The following is a 22,792-nucleotide window of genomic DNA, read 5'->3' as shown; positions in this document are numbered from 1 at the left end:
AGTTACACAAGATTATTGATGTATCTCAAGTGCCTAAAAGAATGACAAGTTCATAGTTGAAGCTCGGTTAGTATTTGCTGAATGAAATATCTTTCTAGTTATAAACTAATGTCTCTCTCCTAAGGGAAAATGAGAGAATCCTGTGGCCAATCCATTTATAACTTTTTCTTAAAAATGCCTTTTTATTTTTCTCTTTCATAACAAAAGTGATCCATGCTCACTTTACAAATTTGGGTAAAAGGCAGAAATATCCTGGAATCCAACTACTTAGAAATAACCACTGTTAAGGTTTTAGTATAAAGCTTTCCAGTCTTTTTTGTCTAGGCATAGATCTATAGTGAGGATATGACCACATTCTGCCTACCATTTTAACTTGCTCTTTTGCGTTACACCTTGTCGTCAACATCTTTCCATGTCAACAAATATTCTTCAGCTGGATAATTTTTAATGGTTGCATAATATTTAGTAACATGGATGTACCATAATTTAAATAATTCCTATTTTTCAGCCATTTAAATTGTTTCCCTCTTTTGCTATCATTAGAATACTGACAAACATTCTTACAGTTAAAATTTTTGTATACACTCATGATTATTACCTTAGGATAAATTCTTAGAAGTAGAATTACTAGGTCAAAGAGCATACAAAATGATAAGGCATATTGGCAAATCATTCTCCAGAAAGGTTGTTCCAGTATATTCTCCCATCAATAGTTTATGACACCATCTATTCCTTGAGTCCTTATCAACACCATATAATGTAAATTAAAAAATAAAATCATTACCAATTTGATAAACCAGTCCATTTTTATCAGGGAAGCAAGATTTTTCCTTAAAAACAAAGTCGTGGAATCTTCTAACATGTTTTCTATTACTAAAGGTAAGCCAAATTCTCAATGAATTTCAGTTTCATTACACAGGTAAGGGCCAGCTTAGTGCAATGTATAGCATATGCAATGCATGTGTCTTTATATGGGACACATGTGCTTCAAAAGCATATGCCACAAGTGTGCAGTGCCCTAAAATGCACTCAAGGCTTAGCCACCTCAGATACTTCAGCTGTACAGAGGAGTGGCAGGCTGCAGTAATTACCTTCCTGGGAAGAAACACCTAGTCTAAATACTTTGATCTATACACTGTCTTTTTTTTTTCTCCCTATGACTTTTGGCTCACTATTCCCCATGTAGTACACCAAAACAAAGTTTAGTCTGCAAATAGCCAACAGAGCTAGGACTTGTCAGTCTGCTTTGGAACTCAAAGCATGAACTAAGGTTATCACTTGAATTTTCACCATCTTAAGAATTAAGACTGCTTTGTACTCCTCAAAATATAATTGAAAACACTGTCACTTATGGGACTTACGCTCTTTAGTTTTACTTGGTACTGGGGAATACATTGGTCAGTTGCCTTTAACTGAGCCCTAGTCAAAGAAGGTTGTAAGTTTTCCATTAAAAGCTTATCTTTGAAATATGTCCTAAATCTAAAAGTCTGGTTTAAACACATGACCTGAAACTCTACCCTACCTCAATTACTGTACAAAATGATAAGACTGCTAATTGTTCTGCTGACTCTGTTTTAGGACCCCACCTACCTTAAGCCTACTGATCCCGTTATTCAGGGGTAAATTATCTCCCCGGAGTCTTTTTCAGGCTCCTTTGTTTCTTGTTTGGCTTGCTTTCTGTCCATTCTGCTCCTCATAGGAACTTCCAGTACAGTACAGGCAACTGAATGAGGGACTGAAATCCCTGACTTGAGGATTGACTATGAATCTTACGGTCATATCATTCCCTAGTTATATTAGATCATTTTTCTAGATAATTTAGAATGAGAGTGTATTTGGTCCAAACGTAAGAGATACTCTCAGGTCAGTTATGTTCTCTCTCTAAAACCTCAGTTTTCTCATCCATAATAAGGAGCTAATAATACTATTTTGGGGATTTGGATTAGATGCAATCCATGTAAAGCATTAAGCACAATGCCTGACAATATAGTAGGTAACCCAAAAGTGTCAGTACATCAGCTGATGGTTAACAACTACATAATATATGCATTATGTAGTCTTGCAAATAGCACCAGCAATTTAAATGGCAATTTTCTATCTATAAGGTAACTTCATTAATGCTGTTCCTGATTACCTCAAGAAATCAAAAACTAATACACATAGTAATGGGATGTTCTAGACTTGGCTCTAGACTATTACTTAGTCAATGTGTCCCTATAAAATTCAGTTCCAACTAGCTATCTGTTCCATTAAGTATCTTCCAGAGTCTAAGAATACCTCTGAATTTCACTTGTTCACCAATGCTCAAGGCCTTATACTGTGATAATTTGAAAACTGAACTTCTAGGTCATCTTTAATTCTGATGACCATACAACCAGATCACACAAAATTCTATACACACAAACAGATCATACAGCATTTCCACAGAGAATCATGTCATTTCAAATATTCCTTCTCACAAAATATTGGTCCCGTAACATAGCAAAAAACTTTCATAGAGATATTAAAAGTCTCTTACCACATTGCCTGCACAGATACAGGTTTGAATATGTGAACTCTGTTATCTGTTGATACGCTGAACCCACTAAGGAAAAAAAAGAATGAGACAGAAATCCACAAATGAGAATAAGTATTTCAGGTGTGAGTTTTCAAGGTCATTTCCCAGGCTAGCAACTGCTGGCTCAGGAGAAGGATTGATCATCAGGCACGTCATGAAGAAGTTAACTGGGGCGTAGGACTTAACTGAAAAGCCACAAAGTGTCTGATTTTACCTAGGAAGCAAAGTGAATGGACTTCCACATTGGAGTTAGGGAATTACATATAGTTTCCCAGTTGCAGCAACAGAGAAACTGTTCTGCTGTATATTTCTATTTGCAAGTCACGTGGGTTCTTAGCAAACCTGACCCTGGGTTTATAAACTGGAGCAAACATCTTGGTCTCTTGGGGACACTTCTAAAAACACCAGGAGGTGGGGGTGGAGGGTCACTGGAAGGAACTGGCACAGGAAAGGGGTTATACTGTAGGCTGACAGCTGGCAGAGTCAGCAAGAGGTTATTTGAACCAGAACACATCATCCTCTGGGAGAGCATTGCAACAGTCCCACATGCTCAGATTAAAGAGTGAGCCAATAAGCCAGTTCTCCTTTGTTTGGATTCTTACTGCTGTGGTCAGCCTAGAAGAACAGAAGTGAGAGGCCCTGGCAAGTTGTGTTTTTACTCCACTTTACAAAACTGAAGTTTAAAAGGACTCATTGAGCTGCTGACATGACAGTTCAGTTGGGCACAGTGAGCCTCTCATTCAGCTGAATGAATGAGCAATAAGATGGAAGCCCACCCCTTGGCTTTTGGTAGGAGAATAAGAAGGGAAAGCTCTTACCCATCACCATCCAAATGAATTAGGGTGTCACTCCAGAGAGGCAGGACTAAGCCCATGGTACAAGTGCTACTGTAAGACAAGAAATAGTTTGTATGTTACTTTCTGTTACTTTAGGAAGCAGGGGTTTTTTGTTTTGTTTTGTTTTGTTTTTCACTCTTTTAACACAAAGGCTAAAGCCCCTAAACTCTAAATTTGGCCTAAGTGTCTGAGTGGAGAAACTTCTACTATATTACTATTAATCCAATGTATGTGCTCAGGAGCCATTGTAAACAGGTGGTCAATCAAGGTCCTTATATATTTAACAAAGAAAACTTAGTGACTGAGCTCCCTGGATTGCTGTCTTGCAAACAGCAACTGTCTAAAAAATCCAGGTGATTGCTGCCGACTTGTGATTGGCAGGTCTCTGTCCAAGGTCAGAGTACACACTCAACTCCCAGAATTATTTCTAATGCTAAGAACAATTACTGGTTGAAGAACCTCTGAATATGTGATTTGCTAATTCTAATTCTGAGTTTACACAGATTTACTAAACAATGGAACACAATAGATCTAAAAGGGAAAAGGAATTGAAATACATAAAAAAGTAATTCTCGGGGGGCGGAGCCAGGATGGCGGCGTGAGTAGAGCAGTGGAAATCTCCTCCCAAAAACACATAGAGCTATGAAAATATAACAAAGAAAAATCTTCCTAAAATAGAGACCACAGGACACAGGACACAGGACAACATCCAGACCACATCCACACCTGCAAGAACCCAGCGCCTTGCAAAGGGGGTAAGATACAAGCCCCGGCCCGGCGGGACCCGAGCGCCCCTCACCCCGGCTCCCGGCGGGTGGAAAGAAACCGGAGCGGTTTTTTTTTTTGGCGAGCGCTTTTTGGAAGCCTTAAAGGGACAGGCCCCTGTTGCTAGGGAGGTAGGGTGGCGGGACCGGTGAGCAGGTGCCTGGGAACGGCGCCTGAGGACAAAGAATATCCCGCGTTTCTCCCTGCGGGACCGGTGGGAAGGTGCCTGAGACCAGTGCCTGAGGACGGAGGAAATCGCGCGTTTTACCCCCCTTTTTTTTTTTTCTCTTTTTGGCGAGCGCTTTTTGGAAGCCTTAAAGGGACAGGGACCCCAGTGCTAGGGAGGCAGGGTGGCGGGACTGGTGAGCGGGTGCCTGGGACCGGCGCCTGAGGACAAAGAATATCCCACGTTTTTCCCTGCGGGACCGGTGGGCGGGTGCCTGAGACCGGCACTTGAGGACAGAGGAAATCGCGCGTTTTTCCCCTTTTTTTTCCCTCTTTTCTGCGAGTGCTTTTTGGAAGCCTAAAAGGGACAGGGACCCCGGTGCTAGGGAGGCAGGGCGGCGGGACTGGTGAGCGGGTGCCTGGGACCGGCACCTGAGGACAAAGAATATCCCGCGTTTTTCCCTGTGGGACCGGTGGGTGGGTGCCTGAGACCGGCACCTGAGGACAGAAGAAATCGCGCGTTTTTCCCCTTTTTTTTTCTCTTTTTGGCGAGTGCTTTTTGGAAGCCTTAAAGGGACAGGGACCCCGGTGCTAGGGAGGCAGGGCGGCGGGACTGGTGAGCGGGTGCCTGGGACCAGTGCCTGAGGACAAAGAATATCGAGCGTTCCTTCCCTGCGGGACCGGTGGGTGGGTGCTTTTTGGAAGCCTTGAAAGGACAGGTACCCTGGTGCTAGGGAGACAGGGCAGCAGGACCAGTGAGCGGGTGCCTGGGACCGGCACCTGAGGACAAAAAAAAAAAAAAAAAAAAAAATCGCTCGTTTTTTCCTTTTTTTTTTTTTTTTCTTTCTTTCTGTTCCCTCTCTCATTGTTGCTGTTGTTGTTTTGGTTTGGAGAGTGCTTTTTGGAAGTCTTAAAGGGGCAGGACAGGTCACTTAGACCAGAGGCAGGGAATCTGGGGATCTCTGGGCACTCTAACCCCCTGGGCAGCAGGGAGCACAGAGGCCCCTTACAGAGATAGATAGCCTCCTGGCTGCTCCCCCTCCAACGGGGCTCCACCATTTTGGAGGAACAGCCCCAGCCAGGCCAAGCCCACAGCAACAGCGGAGATAAACCCCAAAGCAACTAGGCAGGAAGCAGAAGCCCTGTCTGCGCACAGCTGCCCAGCACAAGCAACTAGAGGTCGCTAGTCTCCCAGGAAAAGGCTACAAACCAACAAGAAGGGAAGCTCTTCCAGCGGTCACTTGTACCAGCTCTGCAAACTATCTCTATCACCATGAAAAGACAAAACTACAGGCAGACAAAGATCACAGAGACAACACCTGAGAAGGAGACAGACCTAACTAGTCTTCCTGAAAAAGAATTCAAAATAAAAATCATGAACATGCTGACAGAGATGCAGAGAAAAATGCAAGAGCAATGGGATGAGATGCAGAGAAAAATGCAAGAGCAGTGGGATGAGATGCAGAGAAAAATGCAAGAGCAGTGGGATGAAGTCCGGAAGGAGATCACAGATGTCAGGAAGGAGATCACTGAAGTGAAACAATCCCTGGAAGGATTTATAAGCAGAATGGATAAGATGCAAGAGGCCATTGAAGGAATAGAAGCCAGAGAACAGGAACCTATAGAAGCTGACATAGAGAGAGATAAAAGGATCTCCAGGAATGAAACAACACTAAGAGAAATATGTGACCAATACAAAAGGAATAACATTCGTATTATAGGGATACCAGAAGAGGAAGAAAGAGGAAAAGGGATAGAAAGTGTCTTTGAAGAAATAATTGCTGAAAACTTCCCCAAACTGGGGGAGGAAATAATCGAACAGACCATGGAATTACACAGAACCCCCAACAGAAAGGATCCAAGGAGGACCACACCAAGACACATAGTAATTAAAATGGCAAGGATCAAGGACAAGGAAAGAGTTTTAAAGGCAGCTAGAGAGAAAAAGGTCACCTATAAAGGAAAACCAATCAGGCTAACATCAGACTTCTCAACAGAAACCCTACAGGCCAGAAGAGAATGGCATGATATACTTAATGCAATGAAACAGAAGGGCCTTGAACCAAGGATACTGTATCCAGCACGATTAACATTTAAATATGATGGTGGGATTAAACAATTCCCAGACAAGCAAAAGCTGAGGGAATTTGCGTCCCACAAACCACCTCTACAGGGCATCCTACAGGGACTGCTCTAGATGGGAGTACCCCTAAAAAGAGCACAGAACAAAACACACAACATATGAAGAATGGAGGAGGAGGAATAAGAAGGGAGAGAAGAAAAGAATCTCCAGACAGTGTATATAACAGCTCAATAAGCGAGCTAAGTTAGGCAGTAAGATACTAAAGAAGCTAACCTTGAACCTTTGGTAACCACAAATCTAAAGCCTGCAATGGCAATAAGTACATATCTCTCAATAGTCACCCTAAATGTAAATGGAATTAATGCACCAATCAAAAGACATAGAGTAATAGAATGGATAAAAAAGCAAGACCCATCTATATGCTGCTTACAAGAAACTCACCTTAAACCCAAAGATAAGCACAGACTAAAAGTCAAGGGATGGAAAAACATATTTCAGGCAAACAACAGTGAGAAGAAAGCAGGGGTTGCAGTACTAATATCAGACAAAATAGACTTCAAAACAAAGAAAGTAACAAGAGATAAAGAAGGCCACTACATAATGATAAAGGGCTCAGTCCAACAAGAGGATATAACCATTCTACATATATATGCACCCAATACAGGAGCACCAGCATATGTGAAGCAAATAATAACAGAACTAAAGAGGGAAATAGACTGCAATGCATTCATTGTAGGAGACTTCAACAAACCACTCACCCCAAAGGATAGATCCACCGGGCAGAAAATAAGTAAAGACACACAGGCACTGAACAACACACTAGAACAGATGGACCTAATAGACATCTATAGAACTCTACATCCAAAAGCAACAGGATATACATTCTTCTCAAGTGCACATGGAACATTCTCCAGAATAGACCACATACTAGCTCACAAAAAGAGCCTCAGTAAATTCCAAAATATTGAAATTCTACCAACCAATTTTTCAGACCACAAAGGTATGAAAGTAGAAATAAATTCTACAAAGAAAACAAAAAGGCTCACAAACACATGGAGGCTTAACAACATGCTACTAAATAATCAATGGATCAATGAACAAATCAAAATAGAGATCAAGGAATATATAGAAACAAATGACAACAACAACACTAAGCCCCAACTTCTGTGGGATGCAGCGAAAGCAGTCTTAAGAGGAAAGTATATAGCAATCCAGGCACACTTGAAGAAGGAAGAACAATCCCAAATGAATAGTCTAACATCACAATTATTAAAACTGGAAAAAGAAGAACAAAGGAGGCCTAAAGTCAGCAGAAGGAGGGACATAATAAAGATCAGAGAAGAAATAAACAAAATTGAGAAGAATAAAACAATAGCAAAAATCAACAAAACCAAGAGCTGGTTCTTTGAGAAAATAAACAAAATAGATAAGCCTCTAGCCCAACTTATTAAGAGAAAAAGAGAGTCAACACAAATCAACATAATCAGAAATGAGAATGGAAAAATCACGACAGACTCCACAGAAATACAAAGAATTATTAAAGACTACTATGAAAACCTATATGCCAACAAGCTGGAAAACCTAGAAGAAATGGACAACTTCCTAGAAAAATACAACCTCCCAAGACTGACCAAGGAAGAAACACAAAAGTTAAACAAACCAATTACAAGCAAAGAAATTGAAACAGTAATCAAAAAACTACCCAAGAACAAAACCCCGGGGCCGGACGGATTTACCTCGGAATTTTATCAGACACACACAGAAGACATAATACCCATTCTCCTTAAAGTGTTCCACAAAATAGAAGAAGAGGGAATACTCCCAAACTCATTCTATGAGGCCAACATCACCCTAATACCAAAACCAGGCAAAGACCCCACCAAAAAAGAAAATTACAGACCAATATCCCTGATGAATGTAGATGCAAAAATACTCAATAAAATATTAGCAAACAGAATTCAACAGTATATCAAAAGGATCATACACCATGACCAAGTGGGGTTCATCCCAGGGATGCAAGGATGGTACAACATTCGAAAATCCATCAACATCATCCACCACATCAACAAAAAGAAAGACAAAAACCACATGATCATCTCCATAGATGCTGAAAAAGCATTTGACAAAATTCAACATCCATTCATGATAAAAACTCTCAGCAAAATGGGAATAGAGGGCAAGTACCTCAACATAATAAAGGCCATATATGATAAACCCACAGCCAGCATTATACTGAACAGCGGGAAGCTGAAAGCATTTCCACTGAGATCGGGAACCAGACAGGGATGCCCACTCTCCCCACTGTTATTTAACATAGTACTGGAGGTCCTAGCCACGGCAATCAGACAAAACAAAGAAATACAAGGAATCCAGATTGGTAAAGAAGAAGTTAAACTGTCACTATTTGCAGATGATATGATATTGTACATAAAAAACCCTAAAGACTCCACTCCAAAACTACTAGAACTGATATCAGAATACAGCAAAGTTGAAGGATACAAAATTAACACACAGAAATCTGTAGCTTTCCTATACACTAACAACAAATCAATAGAAAGAGAAATCAGGAAAACAATTCCATTCACCATTACATCAAAAAGAATAAAATACCTAGGAATAAACCTAACCAAAGAAGTGAAAGACTTATACTCTGAAAACTACAAGTCACTCTTAAGAGAAATTAAAGGGGACACTAACAGATGGAAACTCATCCCATGCTCGTGGCTAGGAAGAATTAATATCATCAAAATGGCCATCCTGCCCAAAGCAATATACAGATTTGATGCAATCCCTCTCAAATTACCAGCAACATTCTTCAAGGAATTGGAACAAATAATTCAAAAATTCATATGGAAACACCAAAGACCCCGAATAGCCAAAGCAATCCTGAAAAAGAAGAATAAAGTAGGGGGGATCTCACTCCCCAACTTCAAGCTCTACTACAAAGCCATAGTAATCAAGACAATTTGGTACTGGCACAAGAACAGAGCCACAGACCAGTGGAACAGATTAGAGACCCCAGAAATTAACCCAAACATATATGGTCAATTAATATTTGATAAAGGAGCCATGGACATACAATGGCAAAATGACAGTCTCTTCAACAGATGGTGCTGGCAAAACTGGACAGCTACATGTAGGAGAATGAAACTGGACCATTGTCTCACCCCATATACAAAGGTAAACTCAAAATGGATCAAAGACCTGAATGTAAGTCATGAAACCATTAAACTCTTGGAAAAAAACATAGGCAAAAACCTCTTAGACATAAACATGAGTGATCTCTTCTTGAACATATCTCCCCGGGCAAGGAAAACAACAGCAAAAATGAGCAAGTGGGACTATATCAAGCTGAAAAGCTTCTGTACAGCGAAAGACACCATCAATAGAACAAAAAGGAACCCTACAGTATGGGAGAATATATTTGAAAATGACAGATCCGATAAAGGCTTGACGTCCAGAATATATAAAGAGCTCACACGCCTCAACAAACAAAAAACAAATAACCCAATTAAAAAATGGGCAGAGGAACTGAACAGACAGTTCTCCAAAAAAGAAATACAGATGGCCAAGAGACACATGAAAAGATGCTCCACATCGCTAATTATCAGAGAAATGCAAATTAAAACTACAATGAGGTATCACCTCACAGCAGTAAGGATAGCTGCCATCCAAAAGACAAACAACAACAAATGTTGGCGAGGCTGTGGAGAAAGGGGAACCCTCCTACACTGCTGGTGGGAATGTAAATTAGTTCAACCATTGTGGAAAGCAGTATGGAGGTGCATCAAAATGCTCAAAACAGACCTACCATTTGACCCAGGAATTCCACTCCTAGGAATTTACCCTAAGAACACAGCAATCAAGTTTGAGAAAGACAGATGCACTCCTATGTTTATCGCAGCACTATTTACAATAGCCAAGAATTGGAAGCAACCTAAATGTCCATCTGTAGATGAATGGATAAAGAAGATGTGGTACATATACACAATGGAATACTACTCAGCCATAAGAAGTGGAAAAATCCAACCATTTGCAGCAACATGGATGGAGCTGGAGAGTATTATGCTCAGCGAAATAAGCCAAGCAGAGAAAGAGAAATACCAAATGATTTCACTCATCTGAGGAGTATAGGAACAAAGGAAAAACTGAAGGAACAAAACAGCAGTGGAATTACAGAACCCAAAAATGGACTAACAGGTACCAAAGGGAAAGGAACTGGGGAGGATGGGTGGGCAGGGAGGGGTAAGGGGGGGGAAGAAGAAGGGGGGTATTAAGATTAGCATGCATGGGGGGGAGGGAGAAAGGGGAGGGTGGGCTGCACAACACAGAGAGGACAAGTAGTGACTCTACAACATTTTGCTAAGCTGATGGACAGTAACCGTAATGTGGTTGTTAGGGGGGACCTGATATAGGGGAGAGCATAGTAAACTTAGTATTCTTCATGTAAGTGCAGATTAAAAATTAAAAAAAAAAAAAAAAAAAGAAAGAAAGAAAGAAAGAAAGAAAAGGGGGATTACTCCTTAACAGGATAAAACTATTGGTAAATCAAAGATCAACGCATGCTTTAAATATCCTTAATGTTGATCACTTAAAGGGTGTCAGATGATCAGCTATGGAGGTACTCTTTTCTGATAATATTCCTTTCTCTTAATTAAAAAAAAAAAAAAAAAAAAAAAAAGCAGTTACTGTGTGCTGACCTCCAATGAGTTCTGCACAGTGGTATAGAGGGCATGTCAAAGTGTGGGCAAAGGGTCTGTTTGTTTCTACACAGAAGATCAAGGCCTAGCTTGGATACCCAGAAAATGAACTAAGATACGATATGAGGAGGAGCTTCCGGCATCAGCACTCTCTGGAGGACTCGTGCCGGGGGATGATCATCAAAAAGCCTCCACAGGGATCCGGACGATGCTGCGGTTGTGGCTGCATCCAGCCCACCGTCTCCTGGACTTGCCATAAGAAGGAGGAGGGAGATGTCTAGGCTGGCATGTGCATACAGTGAGACAACGAATTTGACTGGATCTGTACTGTTGGAACTCAACCAGGTGTTGGGAGGGGTGCAAGTTGTAGCACCCCAAAATCTCATGACTATAGACTATCTATGGTTAAAAGAACATATGGGATGTGAACAGATCCCAGAAATGGGCTGCTTTAATTTGTCTGATGGTTCAAGTACAGTTGGACAATATCCATCATATCATAGATAAATTTTCACAAATGCCTAGGGTGCCTAAATGGTTTTCTTGGCTTCACTGGAGATGGCTGGTAATTATAGATTTGCTTTGTTTATGTCACCGTATTCCTATTATGTTAATATGTGTGTGCAAATTAGTTAGTAGTTTAAAACCTATACATACTTAAGGTACTATACAAGAAGATATGTCAAAGAAATAATCAATCCTCCCAAGTTTCCTTCATATGCTACATCTATAGCTTTTCTTCTTCCTTCCTAATTACAAACCTTAAATAGAATTCGTGCCTCATATCGAATTTACCGAGTATCATAATTCCTCCAGGTGGTAAAGATACCTCGAGACAAGTGCTGGGCATAGAAGCCACAGGGCATAAATCTGCAAAGAAGTAAAAAGCTAACCTTTGCAAACAATATGGCTTCTCTCTCACTTACCAACTTTACATTTCCCTGTATGGCCCCGGAAGATGACTGGTTAGCCAGAGACGGGTAAGATTCCTCAAGGGAGGAACAACCTAAGACAGGCACAGTCGCAGGGGGGCCATCAGGTGAGAATTTGGGGATCAACAGAGGTGAGGCTCAGAACCTCACCCCCCCCTGCTTTGAGAGAAATCTTCTGCATCCGTGGATGTCTTGCTGCCCTTGTCTAGCCTGGATTAATACTTAGTCCATAGGCACACACCTGATCATCTGATCATCTATATTTGCCTTCTTACAGCACTAAACTATGTTTTCTACCTTTATCTTGCATCTACCTACCACTTCAGCATTTTATTAAAAAGAAAAATAATAATAATAATAGGAGAAATGTGGGATCAACATATAAATCAAGTACAAAAATCAAATGAATATTCATATTTGACCTGATGGTTTATAGGTCATATTGCATGATCAAAACCGAAAGTTTCTGTGATGAATGCCCTTGTACTGTTCACCATGTAAGAATTTATTCACTCTGTAAGAATTCGTTCACCATGTAAGAACTTGTTTGTTATGCTTCAGAAGATTGGAGACTGAAGAGAATTAGGCTTGAGATGGATTAATGATTGTACATTGAGCATTGACCCCCCTATACTGAATTTTATTGTTGTTAACAACCATTTGATCAATAAATATGAGAGATGCCCTCTAAAAAAAAAAAAAAAAAAAAAAAGCAGTTACTGTGTGCTGACCTCCAATGAGTTCTGCACAGTGGTATAGAGGGCATGTCAAAGTGTGGGCAAAGGGTCTGTTTGTTTCTACGCAGAAGATCAAGGCCTAGCTTGGATACCCAGAAAATGAACTAAGATACGATATGAGGAGGAGCTTCTGGCATCAGCACTCTCTGGAGGACCTGTGCCGGGGGATGATCATCAAAAAGCCTCCACAGGGATCCGGACGATGCTGCGGTTGTGGCTGCATCCAGCCCACCGTCTCCTGGACTTGCCATAAGAATGAGGAGGGAGATTTCTAGGCTGGCATGTGCATACAGTGAGACAACGAATTTGACCGGATCTGTACTGTTGGAACTCAACCAGGAGTTGGGAGGGGTGCAAGGTGTAGCACTCCAAAATCTCATGACTATAGACTATCTATGGTTAAAAGAACATATGGGATGTGAACAGATCCCAGAAATGGGCTGCTTTAATTTGTCTGATGGTTCAAGTACAGTTGGACAATATCCATCATATCATAGATAAATTTTCAAAAATGCCTAGGGTGCCTAAATGGTTTTCTTGTCTTCACTGGAGATGGATGGTAATTATAGATTTGCTTTGTTTATGTCACCGTATTCCTATTATGTTAATATGTGTGTACAAATTAGTTAGTAGTTTAAAACCTATACATACTTAAGGTACTCTACAAGAAGATATGTCAAAGAAATAATCAATCCTCCCAAGTTTCCTTCATATGCTACATCTATAGCTTTTCTTCTTCCTTCCTAATTACAAACCTTAAATAGAATTCGTGCCTCATATCGAATTTACCGAGTATCATAATTCCTCCAGGTGGTAAAGATACCTCGAGACAAGTGCTGGGCATAGAAGCCACAGGGCATAAATCTGCAAAGAAGTAAAAAGCTAACCTTTGCAAACAATATGGCTTCTCTCTCACTTACCAACTTTACATTTCCCTGTATGGCCCCGGAAGATGACTGGTTAGCCAGAGACGGGTAAGATTCCTCAAGGGAGGAACAACCTAAGACAGGCACAGTCGCAGGGGGGCCATCAGGTGAGAATTTGGGGATCAACAGAGGTGAGGCTCAGAACCTCACCCCCCCTGCTTTGAGAGAAATCTTCTGCATCCGTGGATGTCTTGCTGCCCTTGTCTAGCCTGGATTAATACTTAGTCCATAGGCACACACCTGATCATCTGATCATCTACATTTGCCTTCTTACAGCACTAAACTATGTTTTCTACCTTTATCTTGCATCTACCTACCACTTCAGCATTTTATTAAAAATAAAAATAATAATAATAATAGGAGAAATGTGGGATCAACATATAAATCAAGTACAAAAATCAAACGAATATTCATATTTGACCTGATTGTTTATAGGTCATATTGCATGATCAAAACCGAAAGTTTCTGTGATGACTGCCCTTGTACTGTTCACCATGTAAGAATTTATTCACTATGTAAGAATTCGTTCACCATGTAAGAACTTGTTCGTTATGCTTCAGAAGATTGGAGACTGACGAGAATTAGGCTTGAGATGGATTAATGATTGTACATTGAGCGTTGACCCCCCTATAGTGAATTTTATTGTTGTTAACAACCATTTGATCAATAAATATGAGAGATGCCCTCTCAAAAAAAAAAAGATCAAAAAAAAAAAGATAAAAAAAAAAAAGTAATTCTCAATGGCTTCAAGTGGGATGCCAGTGGGATCAAGACAGAGAGACAAAATAGATCCAACATTACTAACTAAAACAGTGCGTGGTGACTATGCACTGAAATAGCACTGCTGAAATCCAGAGTAAATAGGAATGTCAACAACCAACAAAAGGGTAGCCCTGAGTATGGTATATTAAAATTCTATTTAACTCACATGCTAGCCCAGGGAAGAAACTAGCTTTAAGTTAATGGAATAGGTTGGGACTCCCAGTGGTATCTCTATTACACTTCTTCTCTGGACAACTGTAATGTAACCACAGACCTCAGCCACTTTTGCTCCTTAAGGTTGCCATAAACCATTTCTTCCTACACCCAGTCTCCCAAAGGCTCCTACACCCTCTCCCTGCCAGTGTATCTAGAAAATCAGCATGGTATAGCAGAAACAACCCTAGGTACATGGGTGGAACAGTGGTATAATTAAGAGCATAGGCTCGAGTCAGACAGGCTCTGGGGCCTGACTGCTTTGTGCTCCAGTTACCTCATCTGTGTAACTGGACAGAAATACCTTCTTTATTGGGCTGTTTTGAAGATTAAATTGGATAATACACCAAAAAATGTATATGACAGTACCTAAAACATAGTAATAACTACCACTTATTGAGCAAAAAATTGGGATTTGATCTCCTTCAGTATTTCAATTTCTTCTGACAAGTTATTTAATCTCTCTCAGCCTTAATCTCCTCATCTTAAAATGCAGGTAACAAAACCTACCCTCATAGGGTAATCATAAAAATTTACAATATTTAAACAATGTATATGAATGTATTGTCATGTAATATGCTAAATATGAATCTGCAGTGGGTGCTCTAACACAGCTGAAAGTGATTTTGGGGGCTGAGGGAGAGAACATTATGAAAATGCATTAAAAACAACAAAGAATACCAAGCTTTCACTGTAAGAGCCACTGCAGGGCTACAAAGGCCATTCCCTAGTTGAGCTGTCTAATGCTCTGCACTGCATTACTTGCCTGTGTTACTCAATACTACACTACTGATTTCAGGGCTTAGGAAAGTCAAATCAAGTCTGGAACAGCTTACCCACATTGGAACCCTGGGCCTGAACTTCAGACACACAGCTATCATGCCTGGGTCTGGGAGAGAGGAAGATAGTGCTACCACTAGTTTTCTTGAGCAGATGAGGTGAGCACAAGGAAAACTTGTTTTGAAAATGGCTTCCCAAGGTAGAGCGGGGTTACTTTTAGAGAACAGCTGACCTTTGAAAAACATGGGTTTGAACTGCGCAGATTCAAAGTATCAGACATGTGTTAGTAAACTGCTTATGTTATTGGTAAGGTTTCCAGTCAACAGCAGGCTATGAGTAGTTAAGTTTTTGGGGGGTCAAAAGTCACACACGGATTTTTCAACTGTGTGAGGGTTGGTGTCCCCAACCCCCATGTTTTCAAGGGTCAACTGTAGTTTTTGTTTTTTTTTATAGTGAGGGCTTATGCCAGGTTCCTAGCAACAAGTATAATTAGGGTATAAACATGAAGGGTTGATAGGCTAGTGACAAATTCAGAAATTAAGTGACTAAAAAAGAAAGATATAGAAGATCGAGAAGAGTGTATGATCTATAAGTTTGTGAATAGACACCAGTTAAAGTCTGAACAAGTGACAATGATATGCAGGAACCAAACATCACATTTTCCATTTGATTCAGGTCAGAATGGTTTACATTCAGAAGTAGCTTTTGCACACAAGATACAGAAAGCTGAATTAGGCACAGCTAGAATTTCTATCCAGTTTACCTTGAGTTTTATGAGACCATTAAAGTATAGGTACTCATTAGATACTCATCCTATTCAACAAATATTTATTGAGTACCTATTTGTACCAGACATTTCAAGGTGTTGGGGTTATAAAGAAAATTATAGAACACCACCATCTATTATTTTATAAGTTGGATATATCCAATGCAATCTGGAAACCAAAGTTACATTGTATATTAAAAGATTTAATACTTAAAATATAACACCATACTCAAATAACATGTAAATAGACTAAATGAATTGGCTGTAACATATCTTGAGAACTACTTGGGAAGAGTATGTCTTGAACAGTCTGTGTTCCATCTTGGTTTAATACTGTTTTGAAACATTAACTTTTTATATTCTAAGCTACAAAATGACACAAATGTCCTCAACAGCAATTGAGATGGAAGTGATAGTATATTTTCTGAGCACCAGTATTCAGAAGTGGGCAGCATTTCTCTTACTGTCCAAAGAGCTTATTCAAACAGAAGATGTATGGGAATTTATAGTTTCAAATTTACCAAACAAAATGAACACTAGCTTCCAAAGGTTCTTTATATTCCATAAAATAAATTTTCTTGTTAGTTGGATGTGATTGAAGCCGGTCTATTGCTGAAGACAGATGTGGTTCAGTGAGGATACATTAATGGGCATCCATGTTAATAAGCATTCTTCATAATTTCTGGGGACGTTTAGGACAAAGTGAAACAAGTAAGATTAGACATCTGATTTCTCACACTCTGGGTCCAGAGAATCTGGAGTTGCTGCCTTTTCCCTCTAGGCGAACACTCAAGTGAAGTTTCCATGGAGTACAAGTTCATTCTTAACTGGTCTCTAAGGGAGGAGTCAGGGAGAACCAAAGGAAATAAGATCTAGAGTAGCACTGTCCAACTAAACTTCCCATAATGATGGAAATGTCTTACACATATACTGTCCAGTATGGTAACCACTAGGCACATACAACTAGAGCACTTGAAATGTGGCTAGTTGTGATGGAGGACATGAAAATTTTAAGTTTTATTTATTTAAAATGAATTATTTAAATAGTTACAGTGTGCTTAGTGGGTACAGTACTGGATAGTACAGACCTAGAGAGACAAAGACCCAAATTAGAGATCTTAGAGTACTAATAAATATAGGCAAGATAGGTGCTGTCACAGAATAAATGTTTACTGAAAAATTTTGTTGCTCAGCTAACACTAGACGTTAAAATCATGTAGGAGAAAAAGCTTCCTAAATGAGGTTTACCAGCCTGCGTAATTTCAGAGCATACTATTAAAGGCTGTAAGGGGCATACAAGGTAACAACTCTGGCCTTGTGATTCTTGTGAACCCACAAACCACCTTCAGGTGAACTGCCATGTACAAGTTTAGGTAAACATTAGTTTCAGAAACTTTCTAGTGACAATGTGATTTTTTCCCCCTCTAACATCAGGATAATTAAATTCACTCCTAGTTGCCTCTTCAATTTGTGGCTGAATTCTCCCAGGCCTGGGTCACACCCCAAGCTGCTCCACAGTTCCATTCTAGTCCTGGACCAGGAAGTCAATGCTTTGAGACATCTGGCAGGATTTCCTGCCGCTTATTATCTAGAGTACAAAGATCTGCTTAGCCACATTCCACAATCTTCCCAAGGTTTTTCAAGAAAAAGTGGGAAAATAAAAAAGGAAAGTAGCAAACCTTAGAGGCACAAAAAAGGCAGGTTCTGTGTGGTATGTGGTATCTTTAATTACAGGATATAAAGTGCTGTTAGAGCCAAAGATGCATGATTACAAAAGGTTCTGTTGTGAGTTTCAAAAATCTTTTTCCCCCTTTTTTAAACTCAGAAGAGGGAAAAAGGAAGCATAACACTTGGTAAAGCAAAGTATAAGGCCATGACATATATAAGAGATTGGAATTCAGGTGGTCTCTCATTGGACCCAAAACCTGTTGGTGCCCTATCACACAGCGTACATGCCTGAGAATCACCAAAGTGAATCATGACTGCTTAAAAAAAGGAAGACTGCAAAAAAAAGGCAGCTTTTATGCCCTGGAGATACAGGTTTAAACCATTTGCTTTATTTCATTACCACCTAAAGATGAGAGGAAGGTAAGGAATAGTGGTAAATTAGAAACACACAGACACATTCACTAATGATTCTCATCACTTGAGATTGTGTGGCTAAATTCTTTTGTGCTTTTCAGTTTTAAGCAATGAACTTTAAGGGCAGAACTGCACAAGATGTTTTTGCAATAACCGAAAAGGAAACTGGAATAGGTTATCTAAAAAGGTTGTTTTCTTACCCTCCCCCTTTGTGGTACTATACCTGTCATTAGAGGAGAAATCCATTCCTAGGACGATGCTTTCTTCAGTGTCTTGTCTACCATTAGTTGAAACCACTACCATATAGCGTGTTCGATTCTGGTAAGTACTTTCTAGTCGCACAGCCTGGAGGTTCACAGACAACAAATAAATTAAGAAATTCAGAAGGTCAGTTTGAGATCATTCAACTCTTTTTACATCAGCAACTTAAAGCATGCTTAGGGAGAAAGCAGAGCCAGTAGTTAGGCAATCTAAATTCAAATCCCAGCTCATGTATTAACTATAAAACCTTCAGTAAATTACTAAATTAATTGGAGGGAGATTTAAGAAATACCTACTCCATTGGGTTGCGAGAAACATATAAAATAATGCATGTAAAGCACAGTGCCTGGCATACAGTAAATGCTCAGTAAATGTTTGCTATCAGCATAGTTTATAATAACAACAGTTACCAGGGCATGTTCTAAAGACTGAAGAGGGGAATGTGAACATCAGACTCACAGATACAAGTCCCACAAAAAATTAAAATATGAAGCACACTATTACTATTTAAAGAGTATGCACTACTGAATTCTTACAGATTATATAAGATTTTTTCTTTGATAATTAAATTTCAATGATGATTAAAGAAACTGCTTTTTCAGAAGCTTGTTATTGTTTTTGCCCGAAAGTTTTTACATATGTGTTTATTTATGATCTTTTAAAAGGACCTTCATAAAATTTGAACATGGAGAGTTTCTTCAATGATATTAAGGATTTACTGTTCGTGTGATAATGGCATTGTGGTTATGCCTTACTCTTAAGTATCTGGAGTGAAATGACATGGTGCCCAAGTTTTACTTTAAAATATTCTGACAATGGGAAGCATTAAGATTTCCTTCTTTAGTTGAATGGACAAACTACAGTACATAGTTTATGAATATTATCAGCACTAAAAAGAAATGAGCTATCAAGACAAGTACCAAATGATTTCACTCATTTGTGGAGTATAACAACAAAGCAAAACTGAAGGAACAAAACAGCAACAGACTCTCAGACTTCAAGAAGCACTAGCGGTTACCAGAGGGAAGCGAAGGGGTAGGGGAGGGTGGGTGGGGAGGGAGGGAGAGGGGATTAAGGGCCATTATAATTAGCACTTACAATATAGCTAGGTCACGGGAACTGTTCAAAACAGAGTAAGACAAGTAATGACTCCATAGCATCTTACTATGCTGATAGACAGTGACTACAATGGGGTTGGGGGGAAACTTGATAATATGGGTGAATGTTGAAACCACAATGTTGCTCATGTGAAACCTTCATAAGATTATATATCAATGATACATTAATTAACCACCCCCTCCCAAAAAAAATAAAAAGAAATGAGCTATCCATCAAGCCATGAAAAGACATGGGGGAATCTTAAATGAATATTATTAGTTGAAAGACAATAATCTGAAGAGGCTACATACCGTATGATTTCAAACATATGATAGTCAGGAAAAGGCAAACTATGGAGTCAGTAAAAAGATCAGTAGATGACTGAACCCTGAAGGGACAGGGGAGCACAGAGGACTTTTAGAGCAGTGAAGCTACTCTGTATGACACTAAAGTGGTGGATACATGTCATTAGAGAGTTGTCAAAACCCAAAATGTACAACACCAAGATGTAAACTATGTAAACCTAATGTAAACTATGGTTTCTGAGTAATAATGATGTGTCAATGTGGGACCATTAATTGTAACAAAGGTACAGTTCTGGTGGGGATGGTGATAATGGGGGTGCTGCGCATTGAGTGGGGACAGAGACTCTATGGGGAATCTATGTACCTTTTGCTCAATTTTGCTGTGGACCCAAAATTGTTCTAAAAAATAAACTCTATTAAAAAATTTTGTTAAAGGGTAGATCTTAAAGTGTTTTTATAATGATGATAAATAGAGAGGGTTGGAAAGAACTTTTGGAGCTGATGGATATGTTTATGGCATAGATTGTGGTAATAATTTCAAGGGTATTCACCTCCAAACTCAATGTAATTGTATATATTAAAATATGTACAACTTTTGTATGTCAATTATACCTTAAGAAAGTGACTTAAAAAAATGTTTCAATAAAGAAAGGAAAAAGAAGGGAACAAATGAAAGAAATCTGGTAAAATGTTGATGGTTATTAAAGCTGGGTAATGGGTTCATGTTGATATATTTTATGTTTGGATATTTTCTTAATCAGAAGCTCAAAAAGATACTTTATAAACCTTAAAAATAAAGTAAAATGCTTCAACATTCATTCAAATATTCACTATATATCTATTGTGTGTACAATCAGAGGGCAAATGCTGAGTATTCATTTATGACTGGAAAACCGAGATATGGTCCCTGGTGTCACAGAGTGTACAGCTGGTTACTTTAATCTGTTAATAAAAAGCCAAGAAAATATATACTGGAGACAATATCCTCTGGATAAATTACCTCCCGTTCCTTATCTCAGAAGAGAACCAGCTCCAATCTTACCAACTGGTTCAAGACATTTGTCAGAAATTTGGCAGAAATTTCTCTTCTGAATTCTTTCAGTACTGCTCTTCTTGGAGTCTCCTTTCCCTTAATTCTGTCACTACTTTAAAAGTGCCAGGCAGAGGAGAAGAGACATAGGTACACAGCTTAAATGATTCATTTAGCAAGGCAGAGGTGAGATAGCTATGGTTATCTTTTTGTCTCTATTCTGACACTCCTGGGAAAAGCTAGGGAGCACGAACAGTGGAAGCCACACTGAAGCTTGTCTTTAGTAAGAGCTGATACATCAAGAACATAATGACTACCATTCTGATTCCAAGTACACAAGGTAGGGAGCTTTATTGTGTTGTGGACTTCATGTTTTAATGAAGTAACAGACTATTTCAAATCAAATTCACGTATAAGAAGCTGAGAGGAGTGGATATTTAAAGTGGGCTGGGACCATGTGAGCATTACACACAGAACTATGAATAGCAGTAAATGCACATGAGGAGGACTGGGAGGCAGCACTTACTCTCATTCTAGAAATACTCTGCAAAATAGTAAACTAACCAGAAACCTGGTGCAGGTAAACTACAATTTCTTATAAACAATCTCAGATATTATTACATATCTAAACTTAGGCCTGCCTTGGCAAGCTCTCAGCTAACTGTTTAGTTTCCTGAATATGTCAGAGGCTCTTTTATCCTCTATAAAGGCTCTGAGAATTTCTGGCAAGGCTCAAATACGAATGGCATGCAAACAACTGATCTGTGCTTCTGATAATTTATCCACAGCTTCTTCACCAACCAGTGCCAACTGATTGGCTAAGCTGAAGATGATAAAAGGAAAAAAACCTTCCAAAAATATTACCTATCATACATGTTACCAGGCCAAATTGGCAGGTAGGTAGCAAGAGGTTCCTTGTGGTATTTGTTTCTTTTGCATTATTTCTTCAGTGCAAAACATGAGTTGTCTTTTTTTAAAAAGTGAGGTGTGTGTTTGTTTCTTTATTTATTTACTTATACTATCAGGAGCATTTCAAACATTTAACCCTCCCTTGCTTAATTTAATCATAACAGAAGATCCCAAACCTAATGGGAAAGGCCCCATGCCTCTTGCCCTGATTTAGACTTGAGTAACAGGTACATCACAGATTCATTCCATTTTAAGCCTATCAGATGGCAGAAAAGTGCTTAAAGATCTTGGAATTTGATCATGAGCCTCTAATGGTATCTACCTGGAGTAATTATTAAATTGTTACTAAAAGGAACTAGAACTTTAGTCAGGGGGTCAGGAGCCATGACATTAACTCAACGCCTATATTCTAATTAGAAGGGTGAGATAGACGTTTTTGCAGTAAAAATTCTGCAGTGCCAGGGGATGGCCCTGAGGCCTCAAAATTAAGCCTCAAGAGTCTAGGTTAAGGAATTAAACAAAAAATTTAAAAAGCCACAGAATAAAGAAAAACCTAACACCCCCCCTGGTTTGACTTTATTGCATATTCCTCTGTTGGGAAGAAGATTAAAAAAATCTAATAATCTAATTTAATTCATCAAGCCAATCAGAGAAATGTAATTTAAAATGCAGTTTGTACATAACACCCTAACGTTAGAGGTGGCAGCAATTCCAATGTTTCCCCAGTCTCCAGAATTTACATGGAGTAGACAGATGGACTGGAATAAGACAATGATTATGATGCAACTGAGTAAGTTCTCTTTTAAAAGGATACTACTGAATTTATTCTAATTGTCCAAACAAAACAATATTTGGATTTTAAAACTTGGTAGCAACAGCACTGAG

At 39.3% G+C, this 22,792-nt stretch overlaps 1 protein-coding gene across 6 annotated transcripts in view; it reads right to left on the bottom strand.

Moving 5' to 3' along the window:
* Positions 1-22,792, bottom strand: part of SSH2 (slingshot protein phosphatase 2) — a 306,049-nt gene that overhangs the window by 41,214 nt on the left and 242,043 nt on the right. For all 6 annotated transcript variants that reach the window (XM_073235066.1, XM_073235067.1, XM_037022734.2 and 3 more), the window contains 3 exons: positions 18,528-18,649; positions 3,376-3,444; positions 2,519-2,584 (listed from right to left, as the gene is read on the bottom strand). In XM_073235066.1, the coding sequence (XP_073091167.1) occupies positions 2,519-2,584; positions 3,376-3,444; positions 18,528-18,649 (257 nt within the window). The remainder of the gene's footprint in view (positions 1-2,518; positions 2,585-3,375; positions 3,445-18,527; positions 18,650-22,792) is intronic.

The sequence above is a fragment of the Manis javanica genome, chromosome 4 (assembly GCF_040802235.1).
Source record: "Manis javanica isolate MJ-LG chromosome 4, MJ_LKY, whole genome shotgun sequence".
NCBI classification, from domain to species: Eukaryota; Metazoa; Chordata; class Mammalia; order Pholidota; family Manidae; genus Manis; species Manis javanica.
The sequence above is the reverse complement of the archived record's forward strand: the minus strand, read 5'-3'. Positions and strand labels throughout refer to the sequence as shown.